Here is a 15988-nt window from a genome sequence, read left to right on the forward strand (position 1 = left end):
TCACAACTGAAGGAAAATTATTTTCAGTGACTTTTATTTATTCATAAAATTTGTATGCATATTCTATAGAGTAAAAACACGTGTTTACCTTAATAACCCTTCTGTTTATTTGCTAGTTAGCTAGCTATTGTATCTCTGAATGCATGCACGTTCCAACGATGTTGACATGTTTAAGGATTTGATTTTTGCGTCGCTGTGTGAGTTGACTTCCAGACGCTTGCATAGGATGATTAATTGCATGTGAGTATTTACAATCATAGGTGTTATGTTATGTTATTGAAGGAGTCTGACCTGGCACAGTGACCTAACATTTCTTAGTGTGTTTCTGGTTCTACAGTCTGTCGCTGAAGGCTGTTTCAGTAGTTTATAGCCTTCAAATGTCTCTTGTGATTAACTGTGTCTACCTTTTGAAGGAGCTGTAGATACTAATGTTGCGTTCAGGCGGCCCTAGTAAACTCAGAAAGTTGCACATTTTGTTCGGCACTACAGAGTTTCAGAAGCACTGAAAATGGCTATGAAGCGGTACATATAAGCAGTTCATTTTGGTTAGTGGTGGACACCAAAACAGAGCTTAAAGAGCGTGAGAATTGGACTCTAAATATGTCTATTCAATACTGGGAATATCAAAGCAATAGATCATCACGTTTCTCCAGCTTGAATACAATATCACCACAGTTCCTGGATTTCCATAAAACACTTTTTCTTGCAACATAACTCCATATTTGGCCTTTTTCTTTAAGTATGTTTAGGCAAAACTATATTTTTCTGGTTATAAAAGGTCATCTTATCTTCACCAACTTTCTGATTCCCCACCAAAAAGTATTAAAAGAAACGTTCAAGAAGATACTGTCATCATGGTTAGCATAGCTTAGCATAAAGACTAGAAACAGATGAAACCAAGTAGTCTAAAGGTCACACAATTAGTCTATGGAAACAAGACTCAAACTAACCAGCTCCTTAAGTGCTGGATGTATAAATAAATAAAGAAAACACTTGCTCAATAAATTCCCAATCAACTTTTCAGTGAAGTCAAGCCATAACAGGCTTACTAGATCACAGAACTTGAGGTACCTTCCCTTGTGTTATTCAGGCACCTATAATAATAATAATAATAATAATAATAATAATAATAATATGGTATCATGATGCTAGAGATTAAGGTGTTAAGTAGTGGCGATGTTTCTTCAGTGTAACGTCTGAAAGATATCACTCGTCAGCTGTGGTGAGAAACAACATCGTGAGGAATGTAGGCCTACAAGAGGAAAGCACTGATTGTACTTTTCCTCTTGTTATCAGGAGATAAGGAGAAAGGAAAAGTACGTGAAGCTACGTTTTCTAATTATCAGGCACTACTCCAATTACAGAGGGAATGATTGTAGGTTTAATTTGCAGATTAAGATTTGTAATAAACAAAAACAAACAAATAACTTAATTGATCAATAAAAACCTGTCGTTTATACACAACTGTATACTTTTTAATGACCTATACAGTTGTTAGAATTGTCATGGTTACACGTTAATGACACATCCGTAAATCAATCAAGGAAGACAGCTAGTTTCTTTTTCGATTTGTTGACATGTAATTTGTATAATTAAGAGAAGATTATGCCTTTTTGCCGTGTCATTGTGTCACCTGAAAAGCTCATGAGACTGAGTGAGATGTTTTCGTCACAAAGCCCAGCGTCCTGTTTGGGTACACGCGGTCTGAGAATTGGCTTATCTCGAACTGAAAGGAGAGCATCATTTGCTGTGAGGAATGTGAGATGTCTGACTGGTTAAAAGACACGCACACATGTAGAAAAGTCCCAGATCATTTAGATGCCATAACTGAGTCTTGTAATCATTATGAATTATTGAAATTAATCGCAGGGTTGAGTAGAGAGAAGACATTGTTCCTTTCTTTTATGTTAAAAAGACATAATGTAACTTGATTTGTATTAAAAGGAACTGATTGAGGGTTGGTTCGTCAAGGAGTTTAGCAACAAAACAATTAATAGCAGAATAGGAGAAATCTGTTTTACAAACTCTAAAAACTGTCTTTTATATTCATGTGATATCCTGCTAGTTAACAAGCCAGTCACCAAAAGGTCTAAGAGCCACCTGGATTTCAAATGATCACTGATTAGAGTTGTGAAAGTGAACCAAAACAAAGCTAAAAATAAAATAAAAGCTAGCTCGAAGTAGCTGTAGGGTTAGGTGATATGTTTCGTATACACTGTTGATATAAAATAGTGATTAGACAGTGTTTTGTGATTAAAAACACGAAATAAATATATTATTTATCAACTCATTAAGCAATTATTTTGATGTTAACAATCTCAAAGTTCCCCGTAGGATTACATTTTTCTTCATGCTAAAGAAAGTTGATTGTTTTTACACTTTAAAACGTCTGAGAGCCACCTGGATTTAAAAAAAGACAATGATAAGAGTGGTAACAGTAAACCAAAACAAAGAGCTTAAACACACTAAAAACCTCTGTATTGCTAAAAGGAACTGCACAATTAAACGATAAGTCTTCTATACATTATTAATGAAAAATATTGATTTTAAAAGCTTTATTTCTGTGTTTTGAAACAAGGTGCAATTAAGACCATTTTATTCATCATATGAAGCCTTTAAGCTTTCACTTTGACAGTCTGTGATTCTCCCATACATTGTTTATATAAAGTATTGATTTGGAGAGCTTTAGGCCCCGTCCACACGGAGACGATATTAGTTGAATCTGCTAACGTTCTCTATCGTAGACGGTTCGTCCACACGAGGCCGGAATGGTTTCGGTAGGTCTGAGGACGAAATGCTTGTGGCTCCGTGTGTACGATCATTTCCTGAAAACGATGACGCCATAGCCCCGCCTCTCCCCACCTCTACTGCTCACCCCTGCGTCATTGCTGATGCGTTTCGCCAACAACAACAACAACAATGGCGGATCACAGGGTTGTGTCCGTGCTTCAGGCGCTACTGACCATGATACAGATGTTAGTGCAAAATCTACAGCTCTTCTACCACAACCATCAGCAACAATAATAATATAATAATAATATTCATCGGTCTTATTCACTGCTTTTGGTGTATTTTGTGGCGGAAGTACAGCGCCACTTACAGGCCCGGCATATGTACTACAGCGTGTCCAGCGTTTTCGTCTCCGTGTTGGACGGGGCCTTAATACAGTGTTTTGTGATCTAAGAACCACCTGGATTTAAAACGACACTGATAAGAGCGTCAAAAGCAAACCAAAACAAAGAGCTGAAAGACACTAAAAACCTCTGCAGTGTTAAAAGGAACTCTCCTGTACACATTTCAATGTAAGAAAAGCTTTATTTCCGTGTTTTGTCATTGAAAAATGTGCGATTTAGTAAGAAAAAAATCAAGCTTTTAAGCAATTTTTTTGACTGTTTTTGCAGTGTTCATTGCATATTAACTGTATTTAAAAAATCTCACATTTCCCCCTAGGTGTAATTCAATTAGATGCTAAAGAAAGTTGATTATTTTTACACTTCAAAAGAGCCACTTGGATTTGGACATCAGAAAAAATACAAGTAACGTAAATATTAATTGGAAAAGCTTTCATTCAGTGTTTTGGGGTTAAAAAAATTAGAAAGAAATTGCAAAATACCACATTTATGTCAACTTATCAACCAATTTAGCTATGTTCTATCTCACAGTTCCCCTCAGGTGTAATTATTCTCATTTCTCCAGAGATTTTATTGTTTTTTCTCTGCCAAGAAACTCTACGGCCTGAGGCAAGGAAACATCATTAGAACTTCCTCGCAGCCCATTTGTTTCTGTGTGCGAGTGGTTTTGGATAAAAGTGTCAGATAAATGAAATGTTGTGAAATGTAATTCATCATTCTGCTACCTTACAACCAGTCCTGCCACATTTACCTGCCAACAGGCACACAGGTAAGAGGGCGGGGACTGAGAGGGAAACACACACACACACCTTTTTATGTCGCAGCCTGAGAAAGCAAACACATTTCACAAGTCCGTGTGGCGGTGATCAAGAAACAAGAACAACGGACAACGGGTGGAAAATAAGAATAATAAGAATAATTGCTACCTCTCTGGATCTTTTCTACCCGGCAACAGGCAAGGTTTACACTTTCCCTCCCTTATTTAATGTTCATAATTATCGAGAACAAGTTACTTATACACTACACTTAGAGATAAGTGCAGAAACCAGTCTAATCTCTTCTGCCGCGTATCAATTATTGTCCCTTAAATGTCAGACGTCGTGAAATCGTGTTGTTAATTGACTCCCTTGTTAATGTCTTGTTTACCATACCAACAGTCCATATCCTTTCACACACATATTAATTATCTCAGTATTGACTGATTGATTATTTGACGTTGTTAAAGCTGAAGCTATGACCGGAAGTTCCTCAGTCTCCCACCACTGGAAAAAATGCTGCTCCAAAAACAAGTTAAACACGAATGAAAACAAGGTGTTTTCACTTGAAATAAGTACACAAATCTGAAAGTGAAAATGTGCTTGGTTCCTTGACGATGGGATATTTAGATAAAATCAGATCTTGTAATTTGCTGGGGTAATTTATTTTTTAACTATATTTGACCAGAATCAGGAAATGTTGTGTTACACAATATATGCCGTAAATGCTCAAAAGTGTTCGTTTTTCTGATGTTAGTGAATACTAGACATTAGACACATAGCCTACTTGGCGAGTTTTTGTAGTGACAGCATCATTGAAAGTAATAGTAACTTGATTTGTGTAAATGTTTCTCTGGCTGCCCACAGGATGTCTTTATTTGGACGTTTTCTCTCCGATGAGCAGTTTCTGTGCTCGATCTGCCTCGATGTTTTCAGCAATCCTTCGTCCACGCCGTGCGGACACAGCTTCTGTCTGGCCTGCATCAACAGATACTGGGACGGGGCGACGGTAGGGGAGTTTTTTTTGTATTGTAAAGAAGGTGTGCTGGGTGTGACGGTGCTTTTTGAAAATCAAGATTGTAAGAGTAGTTGTGGAGGAATCTTGAAATACCTTCATATCAATCCCTATAAGTTTGAAAAAACAACTTATTTATGATTTAATATTTTATAAAACAGTAATTTTTTCTTGTAATTATTGGATTTTTTCTGTATTATTAATTTATTATCTTCCTCTCTCGTTTTTCAGTAATCATCAAATACAGTCTTTTTTATATCTAATAGTATGAATAGTTTAAGAGGATCCTTGAAATATCTTCAGAACAACCCTCGAAGTTTGAAAAAATACTATTTATGACTATAATATTTCATGTATTTCTTTGTCTTTATTTGATTTGTTTGTCTGTATTAAGCATAGGCGGAGTTTTACATTTGCGCTTGGGGGGGGCAAACCTTTTTTACGGACAACTATTGCGTGGGGTGCTACGGATACAGTAGCAATAAAGCCAGCGCTCACCGCACTGAGTATGACTTTTCCACATATGAATGCCCGCCGTACACACACAGGAAGGGGCGGTCTCTCCCCCCAACAACAGTGCATTACATAACTGTACAACTTATCATAACTGTGCACATCTTATACTTATGTGATAACTACTATATCCCTTGGTTACTTGAACACGCTACAATATTATTAACCAGTGAACTACCTTATTAAAATATTGATATACGAAATATTAATATTGGAACAGTTTTTGACGTAGTAATGCTTTAACATATTTCAGCTACTAGGGGGGGCAATGCCCCCCCTGCCCCCCTGCAAAATCCGCCTATGGTATTAAGGTCCCTTTTATTATCTTCCCGTCTTGTTTTTCTTAAAGTAATCATCAAATACAGTCTTTTTTATCCATAAGGGGAGAAATAGTTGTAAAGGATCCTTGAAATACCTTCAGAATAATAAGTTTGAAAATAAACCTTATTTATGGTTATTATTTGATAAAACAGTTATTTTTTCATATATTTATTTCATCCGTATAGTAGGAATAGTCTTAGGGGATCGTTCAAATACCTTCAAAACAATTTTAATTTTAATTTTAATTTTTTAAGGCTCTTTGTTGTGTTTCTTTAATTAGGTTGATTGTTGACGTTGATTATTACTGTTCTTATCTTCCCCCTTTTTAGTTTTTGATAGTTGTTCTCCATTTGGATAATCCTGTAGCTTCTTTGACCTCCCGGCACATTATTTTATCTATAATAATCTGGATTGTATGTAGTTTTATGTGTGTGGAAATACAAGAAAATGTAATATACATTGTTACCTCAGCTAAACACAAATACACGAGTAGAACAAATTAGCCCTAGACAGATTGTGTACGTCAACATCCATTCATCTTTACGTACGTTTTCCTGAATGTATTTTCCTCTTTGGTTTCCCTTTTTCCTCCCCTTTTAATGCATCCTCCCCCCCTCATTCCCTTCCTTCCTTCCTTCCTTCCTTCCTTCCTTCCTTCCTTCCTTCCTTCCTTCCTTCCTTCCTTCCTTCCTTCCTTCCTTCCTTCCTTCCTTCCTTCCTTCCTCCCTCTCTTCGTTCGTTCCTTCCTTCCTCCCTCCCTTCCTTCCTTCCTCTCTTCCTCTACCAGGTGTGCGTGTGTCCTCTGTGTAAGAAAACCTTCATGAAGCGTCCAGATCTGCAGATCAACCGGACGCTGAGAGAGATCACCGATCAGTTCAGATCAATGACTGGAGGAGGAGGAGTGGGGAAGGAGAAGGGAGGAAGAAGAAGAGGAGGAGGAGGAGGAGGAGGAGGAGGAGGAGGAGGAGGAGGAGGAGGAGGAGGAGGAGGAGGAGGAATACCGGACAATTTATATGAGGAATTAAGGAAGAAGCTGCCTCAAGTTTCACCAAAACCTCCAAAGACTTTTCCCAGTGAGACTCCAGGTAAGACGAGGGTTTCAAACGTTAGAGTCGGACATCAGTCGGTGTTTCTGTCATGGCCGCAGGACAACAGATATTAATGTTATCCTTATTATATACTGTTTAGTCGAATGTCTCTTTAAGAATTCGACAATAACGCTGAATAAAGCTCTTGAATATTCTTTTAATCAGGCAAACAAATGCTGCCTTCATTTCCTGAATTTGGGCGAAATGACTCAATTTTTCTTTTTTGGAAAATACTGCCATTTTTTTATTTCCACTAAAAGACATACAAATAAGAAGGGTAAACCCCCCCCATAAATGTCCTTTACCAGAAATATACAAATATAAGTAGTAAATAATCATTTTAAGATAATTTGCACAAATGAGTAAATAAATACATACATTTCTTTTTATGTGAAATTGTCAATAGATCTAACAGTGGGTTATAAATCTGGGAAACAAGGAGCTATACATTATCCGGTCAAGTCTTTCAAATTAATTAATTAATCTATTCAAAAAAATGCACACATTTCCACCATATTTGATCAAAGTAATCAGGGTTTGCATTAATCCCAGAGGTTAATTTCTCCAATTTCTTAAATCACTAACTCTGTTTTTTCTGGGTTTTATCCAAATATACATATTGCATGTTTAACCTCAGGAGGACACACAAATAATACATTTATTTTGGTGTTATCAGGCCTTGGGATTTCATTGAAACACCAAGATCAGAGAGTTCTTATATCTGCATTTTACAAATGAGTCTGGAACCAGATTTTCTGAGAGCTGTCGAGCACACTTCACCTTCCTCAATCTTTCTCCTAATTCCTGTATCTTCTTCCTTAAAGCTGTGTCCATCCCATCATCATCATCATCATCATCATCATCAGTCACCCCCTGTCTGGCTTCTTCAGTCCCGAGCCACAGTCCCATCGCTGCCATTGCGATCCCCTCCGCCCCCCCTCTTCCTTCGACATCTTACCCTCGATCCACCAGCCGGAGAAGGTTCACTATGAGCGGGGCGGCGAACGGCCCGAACCTCCCCGTCTGTGAGATCCACCACCGAGGAACCATGGTACTTTAACCTCAGATAACAATTTAATCGTTAATCTATTAAGATTTCAAGGTTGTAATCTGGGTTTTCTTTATTTCATATCAGTCTGAATGTTAAGATAAGATAAGAAGTACTTTATTGATCCCTGTGGTAATTATACCATTTCTTTAGGAGGTACTAAAATGTCATATATCAAACTACCTTTCTGGGTTTTTCTTAAAGGTTCAACTGTTTGTATTCATATACACCAGATTGTGTAGATTTCCATCTGATTTGGGGGTTATATCCTAAAAGGCAGTGCCAATGGAGCTAAGAGTGCACAACTTAACAAATATTATCAAAATCGAAATCCGCTAGATGCTGCAGAGACATCCCAGCCTGTATTTTAGAGATCCTTGTTCGTGTGATGTTTGTTTTATTTCCGTTAACTGTCAAGTGGGAACTAAGTATTTATTTTAGTTATGTATGCACCACGACATCAAGTCAAATTCCTCGTACGTGTCAACCTGCCTGGTGATAAACCTTTTTCTGATTCTGATCAAAATGAAATGAAAGGTTTAACAATTTCCGACTGATTTCAGATTTACTGCCGGACTGATAAAGTGTGTATCTGTCCGGAGTGTGAGACCGAGGAGCATCAGGGTCACGATACGGTGACTCTGGAGGCCGAGTGGATGGAAACCAAGGTGAGGGAAACGGAGCGAACCTCTCAGACTTCAGGGAGATACCTTTTAAGCTTCTTTGCCTTACAAATAAGTGTGTGTGTGTGTGTGTGTGTGTGTGTGTGTGTGTGTGTGTGTGTGTGTGTGTGTGTGTGTGTGTGTGTGTGTGTGTGTGTGTGTGTGTGTGTGTGTGTGTGTGTGTGTGTGTGTGTGTGTGTGTGTGTGTGTGTGTGTGTGTGTGTGTGTGTGTGTGTGTGTGTGTGTGTGTGTGTGTGTGTGTGTGTGTGTGTGTGTGTGTGTGTGTGTGTGTGTGTGTGTGTGTGTGTGTGTGTGTGTGTGTAGGACAAGCTGGTTGTGTCGCAGCAGGAGATCCAGGAGATGATCAGACGGAGAATCGGAAAGATCGAGGAGATCAGAAAGTCAGCGAGTGAATTGCAGGTAAGACACACACACACACGCACACACACACTCTCAGAACCGGAAAATCCTCCTGTCATCCCGTTATCAGCCTTTAAACAGAAACACACTGTCGCTACTGTTTTAAAAATGATGTTTTTACCTAAATTCTGTAGTCTATTTTCCAGGTTGTATCTCAAGAATTTCGGGTGTTTATTATAATTTTTAGGAGGTACTAAAATGTCGTATATCAACCTAACTTTCTGGGGTTTTCTTAAAGTTTTTACCCAACTGTTTGTATTAATGTATACACCAGATTGTGTAGATTTCCATCTGTTTCACAGTTAATCAAAGTATTATCAAAATCGAAATATGGACTGGTGCAGAGATATACCAGCCTGTATTAGTATTCTACAGGTCTAACAAATCTCACCATTAACATTTAAACTTATTTTTCAATGATAAGGACAGTTGTGATTCAAGTATGATCAATCCATCCAATATCATAATTTGATTGTGTGCAGCCTTATCAGGTCTAAAAGCACCCGACCCAGGGACAGTTTCATCCCACAGGCCATAAGACTGTTAAACACCTGAACTTTTGAAAGAACATTCATCTGTTAGCAACTTAAAAGAACGTTTTATCTAATATATAATGTTCCAATTACTATTTCTATTTTATTCTATTTCCTTTTTTATTGTGTTGCACTGTTGGAGGAGCCTGTGACCTACGATTTGTATTAACATATCTACACTAGCTATCTAGCTATGTACAAATGACAATGGAATCCTTGAATCCTTGAATCCTTAGAGTAAACCCTGACCTGGAGTCTGTATTAAAGGTATCACTCTTTAACATCCCTCCTCAGCTGGTAGTAGAGCGAGAGACGTCCGGCAGCGTCTCCCTGCTCTCAGACCTGGTTTTGGCCGTCAGGCGCTCGCAGGCGGAGCTGCTGGAGGTGATGGAGATGAGTCGGAGGGCGGCGGCGCATCAGGCCGACGCCACGATCCGACAGATAGAGCTGGAGGTGGAGGAGCTGCGGAGGAGAGAGAGCAACCTCAAAGACCTCGTCCAATCAGAAGACCAACTGCACTGTGTCAAGGTCAGTGAGGTCATAAAGGTGGAGGATAAGCAGAGAGGGCAAAGTACACACATAGAAGTACAGATACTCGTGTTTAAAAATACTCTGGTGAAAGTAGAAGTACTGACTAAAGTTCTTTACTCAAGTGAAAGTAAAGAGGCTTTGAAATGTACTTCAGTAAAAAGTACCCATAACTAGCAGCTGTTTTAAAGAGTACCTGACCTCCCTTTATATTAATAGAACAATAATGTCATTGTTAGCTAATGAATGTTTCCATGCTGAACAACGGCAACATGACAACGTTTTCATTGGTCCCTCTTCTTTAGAGGAGACCAGGAAATGATGGATACACGGATCGTGTTCAAATCAATAGGCACGCAATGACTCTAAATAATAATGATCACGCCACCAAACACACATTCAGACTAAAGGAACCAGCCTGTTTGGAAAATGAGAGAATTAGAAAGTACAGGTATTTGTGTTCAACATGTAAGAAGTAGAAAGTACAGGTATTTGAGTTCAACATGTAAGAAGTAGAAAGTACAGGTATTTGTGTTCAACATGTAAGAAGTAGAAAGTACAGGTATTTGAGTTCAACATGTAAGAAGTAGAAAGTACAGGTATTTGTGTTCAACATGTAAGAAGTAGAAAGTACAGGTATTTGTGTTAAACATGTAAGAAGTAGAAAGTACAGGTATTTGGGTTCAACATGTAAGAAGTAGAAAGTACAGGTATCTGTGTTCAACATGTAAGAAGTAGAAAGTACAGGTATTTGTGTTCAACATGTAAGAAGTAGAAAGTACAGGTATTTGAGTTCAACATGTAAGAAGTAGAAAGTACAGGTATTTGTGTTCAACATGTAAGAAGTAGAAAGTACAGGTATTTGTGTTCAACATGTAAGAAGTAGAAAGTACAGGTATTTGAGTTCAACATGTAAGAAGTAGAAAGTACAGGTATTTGTATTCAACATGTAAGAAGTAGAAAGTACAGGTATTTGTGTTCAAAATATAAGAAGTAGAAAGTTCAGGTATTTGGGTTCAAAATGTAAGAAGTAGAAAGTACAGGTATTTGTGTTCAAAATGTAAGAAGTCAAAGTAAAAAGTCGTCGAAAAAATAAGTAGTGGAGTAAAATAATGATACCAGAAAAATGTACTGAAGTGCAGTAACAAAGTTCTTTTTTTTCCAGACATTCCCCATCCTCTCCAGCCCTCCGCCTGCCAAAGACTGGTCGGGGGTGTCGGTGACCCATGACCTCGGGACAGGGACCGTCTACAGGTCGCTGGTGGCTCAGATGGAGAGGTTTCAGGAGGAACTGAAGAACATCGCAGAAAAAGGTCAGAAGAAATGCAAAATACACGGCCTGTTTGCAAAGATAAGAAACAACGAAGCAGCAAAAGAGCTGCTTTATGACTATATAAAATCACCCTTATTCTTTAAACATTTGAATTAATTGACTGTGGGCCCAATATGGTACCAGGTGGGACACCAGAGTTTTTTTAGTAAAGCATCAAAACACACTAAAATAGCTTTTTTATGCTAAGTTTTTTTAATTGGGGATTGCATGATAGAGGTTTTAATTTGTATTAATGTCATGTAAACACTTTTGAATGTGTCCCTAAAATGTATAACTAAAATGCATTTACAGCTATTAAACGCAGGAAAATGTCACATATACTAAATTAACGCTATGGATCTTTTTCTTTTACTGTTCATATGTTTATCATGTATTAAATGTTATGTTATTATATCTGTAACTCATTTGCAATGCCTTGTTAGCATGCTTTCCAATTTGGTATCAATTAAGTATTTCTAGTCTAATTTAATTTGTCACATTTTTAAGTCAGTTAATTTGTAAATAATTATTTTTAAAGAAAAATGAGTTATGGACCTTTTGTTCATTATGAATTTTGTCTGATAAATATTATTCCTCTTTGTTTATTAACTGGTCCCTAGCTTTCTGTAATTTTGCAAAATGTACCGGTACGTCCACACGGCAGTGTCTCGTGCTTCAACGGAGACGCTTCCCATTCACTTTGAATGGGGTGACGTCACGCTTTGCCGAACTGCATTGTTGTTCCGTTGCATCGCTTTGCCTCCGTTGCTCGCTTCGAAAGTTGAGAAAAGTTCAACTTTTGAAGCGTCGACGGAAGCAATGGCCAATCAAATGTATATGTCAGTACAAGCGCTAGCCAATCAAACCGCGTGCTTGTGCATCCGGGGCGGGAGATGACCGGCAAGCTTCAACGTGACGCTGCCATGTGGACGTGTCCCTACAACAGATCTAGTCATCATAAAGAGCTGAAATGCTGCCCTCTAGTGGTGAAAATTAGTATCGTAAAAATCATTTGTCCCCTTGTTTCTTACAGGTTTAGTACTGGAACCCAGTCCGATCCGACCACAGCCCAGTGAGTGTCCAGTCCACCTTAAATATGCTAAAATATTCAGGATAAAACATGCACATAGTCTTCTGATCATTCCACCTTTTACGAGTTAACAATATATTTCTATTCAGTGCATTATACTGGAGTCGTACCAACATTTTAACACAACATGTCTGTTTTTCTGCAGAGATCAGGAGGGTGCAGGAGTACACAGGTACAACACATTACTTTTGGACACATATTGCTTCCAGGCGTGATTTAAAATGGAACCATATACAATTATTTGGATGTTTCCTCTCTCTTTATTACAGCGGATGTGACTCTGAATGGCAACACCGCTCACCCCAGACTGATTCTGTCAGAGGACATGAAGAGCGTAAGTATTAAATAACTATATATTCGTAATTTAGTTAAGCGTGCATTTCTAAATCATCCAAGGCAATCTCAAACCCATCAGAACAATTTTACAATCTAAAAGAAGTGTCAAAATAAGGATTAAAATGCATGAAAGTCCTTTTTTTTCCTTCCTGTCTTTATATATTTTTTAATTAAGCAGATTGAGTAATTTTATTCATCGTTGTTATGATAGTGATGGGGGATTGTTGAACTTCCCCGCGTTCCTATGTGTTAAAAAAAATAAAACCCATTATTTATGGCTAATATTTTAGAGAAACTGATGGTATGTTTTCCCCGTATTGTCTTTAATGTAAAAAGAAAAAGTGTTACAATTGTGGTACGTTTTTTCATGTTTGCATTAATTATTTGTTTTTTTTTTGTTTGAAAATAAATCATTTTAATAATATTTTATCCGCTTTTTAACCAGTGGCATTTAAAGTATTGAATGCTTTCCTCCTGTATGATACATTATATCATGCCTATGAATTTCTGTATACACTAATATTGTGTGTGTGTGTGTGTGTGTGTGTGTGTGTGTGTGTGTGTGTGTGTGTGTGTGTGTGTGTGTGTGTGTGTGTGTGTGTGTGTGTGTGTGTGTGTGTGTGTGTGTGTGTGTGTGTGTGTGTGTGTGTGTGTGTGTGTGTGTGTGTGTGTGTGTGTGTGTGTGTGTGTGTGTGTGTGTGTGTGTGTGTGTGTGTGTGTGTGTGTGTGTGTGTGTGTGCATGCAGGTGCGTTGTGGAGATCGCCACCAGTTGCTTCCAAATAACCCAGAGAGGTTTGACCGAGTGGTGTGTGTGTTGGGGAGAGAGAGCATCTCCACTGGGAGGCACTACTGGGAGGTGAGAGGCTAAAATCTGCTTTATTTAAAACAGAAACACACTTTTTTTACGGGGAGATATCCTGCAAGTTGACACGGAAATGCACATTTTGTGTTTATGCAGAGGGACAGATACATATTGGTCATGATGATTTCAGAAAACTCTAACGAGGGGACAATTGTTTTGGTTTTTTTGGTGCCAGTTGCAGAAAAAATGTTTGTTTTATTATAAGAAGTTTCAGTAAAAAGCCGGCAGTGGCTCAGTCAGTAGGGACCTTGCTTGGGAACCGTAGGATCGCCGGTTCAAGTCCCGAACAGACCTTAATATGGAGTATGTACTGGTACTTGGAGAGGTCAAAGTTCACCTCCTGGGCCCTGCCATGGTGCTGCTCCCAGTACTAGGATGGGTTAAATGCAGACGTCCAATTAAGTGTGTGTGTGTGTCAGGTGGAGGTGGGGGGGAAGACGGACTGGGACCTGGGCGTCGCTCGACAGTCCATCAACAGGAAGGGGAAGATCGAGGTAACCCCAAGCAACGGGTACTGGTTCCTCAGCCTGAGGGAGAGGTGAGTCTTAACAGCAAGTGTTCTCCTAACACCTGCAAATGAATCAAAAAGAGGGAGGACATACTGTAAATAAGGTGACAGTGACATTACTGACATTTCTTCTGCCCTTTCCTTTATGTCAATATAACAGGAACAAGTACACCTTTCGCAGCGAGCCCTCCATTGACGTGCAGCTGAGCCTCCACCCACAGAAGATCGGGATATTTGTGGACTTTGAGAAAGGACAGGTGCATTATGGGAAACACAACTCACAAACCTCTTTAAGGGATAATTAATGCTAAGCTTAAGGGACAGTTAAGGGATAATTAAGGCTAAGGTTAAGGGATAATTAAGGCTAAGGCTAGGGGACAGTTAAGGGACGATTAAGGGTAAGGGATAATTAAGGTTAAGGGACAGTTAAGGGATAATTAAGGCTAAGGTTAAGGGACAGTTAAGGGATGATTAAGGGTAAGGGATAATTAAGGTTAAGGGACAGTTAGGGGATCATTAAGGCTAAGGTTAGGGGACAGATAAGGGATAATTAAGGGTAAGGTTAAGGGATAATTAAGGCTACGATTAAGGGACAGTTAAGGGATAATTAAGGGTAAGGTTAAGGGGAAATGAAGGCTAAGGTTAACGGACAGTTATGGGATAATTAAGGCTAAGGGACAGTTAAGGGATAATCACGGCTAAGGTTAAGGGACAGTTAAGGGAGGATTAAGGGTAAGGTTAAGGGACAGTTAAATACACATTAAAGTCAGTATTTTATTTTTCCATTTTAAGAGAACATTCACAAAGCAAACACATCTAGCTACACAGATTAACTTCATAACAGATGACAAATCGAAAAGAAATAATAGTAATAATAATATTACAAATAAAAGAATGGATACACTATTAATACTCAGGTATACATTCATTATATTGTTCTATACTTGACCCATTTTCCCCACCTTTCCTCAAAGATATGCATTTGATTTCTAATCTAGTTGTTTTCTCCATTACATAGATTTCCTTTACTAAGTTAGTCCATTGTGAGTTTATTAAGTTATCTTTTAGCCAATTCCTTGTGATTTGTTTGCTATTCTAATTAGCAGAAATAGGTAGGAATCTCTAAGTCTAAGTATTTTTTCGTGTCCTCTTGGCTCTGCAGGTGTCTTTCTACAACGTTGACGCTAAAATCCACATCCACACGTTCCACGACTCGTTCACCGAGTGCATCTTCCCGTTCTTCAGCCCCTGCACCAACAAATCTGGGAAGAACGACGGGCCGCTCACTATCACACCTGTCACATGACACACACACACCGGTCACATGACACACACCGGTCACATGACACACCTACCTGGAAGTTTTTCTTTTTTTTGTACACACTTAGTTGTCTTGTGAAAATGATTCCAGGTCATGTTTTTCAGTTTGGCAGCTTCAAACTTTCTCCTGATTGTAAATAGTTCATGGCAATTTGAATATTGTGTGCTGATCATTAAAACAATCACATTCAATTAACGAACACATCTGGTTTTATTCATGCAGTCACTTTGGTTATTATTAGGGCCGGGACTTTAACACGTTAATTAAGATTAATTAATTACACAAAAATTAACGCGTTAAAAAAATGTTTGCACCGCGGAACGTTTCTCACTGGAGGAGTTTCAGGGGTACCGATTATACTGGAGCACCAACTAACGTTCATTACTTCAGACAACAACAAACCACAGTGAACAATAGTCAAACGTGAACGAAGAAGCTGATGAGACCGCTTTGGTTGGCCCCGTGAATGGGACATTTTGTTTTAAAAAACGGACGGATGGAAGCGTCAATAAGAGCACGGTTGTTTGCAAATTATGCAAAAAGG

At 38.6% G+C, this 15988-nt stretch overlaps 2 protein-coding genes across 4 annotated transcripts in view; both read left to right on the plus strand.

Moving 5' to 3' along the window:
• LOC307032900 (circularly permutated Ras protein 1) overlaps positions 1 to 714 on the plus strand; it is a gene marked incomplete at its 5' end in the record, with an annotated part of 11003 nt that extends 10289 nt beyond the window's left edge. Inside the window, one exon of the mRNA XM_079671178.1 lies at positions 1 to 714. This exon is cut by the window's left edge and continues 680 nt beyond it.
• A 1414-nt stretch (positions 715 to 2128) lies between these two features.
• LOC307034345 (zinc finger protein RFP) lies at positions 2129 to 15639 on the plus strand. 3 transcript variants are annotated; one of them, XM_079673161.1, is made up of 15 exons: positions 2129 to 4091; positions 4754 to 4895; positions 6523 to 6820; positions 7648 to 7874; positions 8435 to 8539; positions 8858 to 8953; positions 9781 to 10014; positions 11180 to 11327; positions 12360 to 12398; positions 12562 to 12588; positions 12686 to 12750; positions 13499 to 13609; positions 14035 to 14153; positions 14284 to 14380; positions 15286 to 15639. In XM_079673161.1, the coding sequence occupies exons 2-15, from the start codon at positions 4755 to 4757 to the stop codon at positions 15427 to 15429; spliced, it is 1851 nt and encodes a 616-aa protein (XP_079529287.1). In that variant the 5' UTR covers positions 2129 to 4091; position 4754; the 3' UTR covers positions 15430 to 15639. The 3 variants fall into 3 exon arrangements, with proteins under 3 accessions (XP_079529287.1, XP_079529286.1, XP_079529285.1); XM_079673160.1 differs by having other exon boundaries at positions 2129 to 4086; XM_079673159.1 differs by lacking the exon at positions 2129 to 4091 and adding an exon at positions 4144 to 4544.
• The last annotated feature ends 349 nt before the right edge of the window (positions 15640 to 15988 follow it).

This window comes from Notothenia rossii (genome assembly GCF_949606895.1).
Source record: "Notothenia rossii genome assembly, chromosome: 3".
Classification (NCBI taxonomy): Eukaryota; Metazoa; Chordata; class Actinopteri; order Perciformes; family Nototheniidae; genus Notothenia; species Notothenia rossii.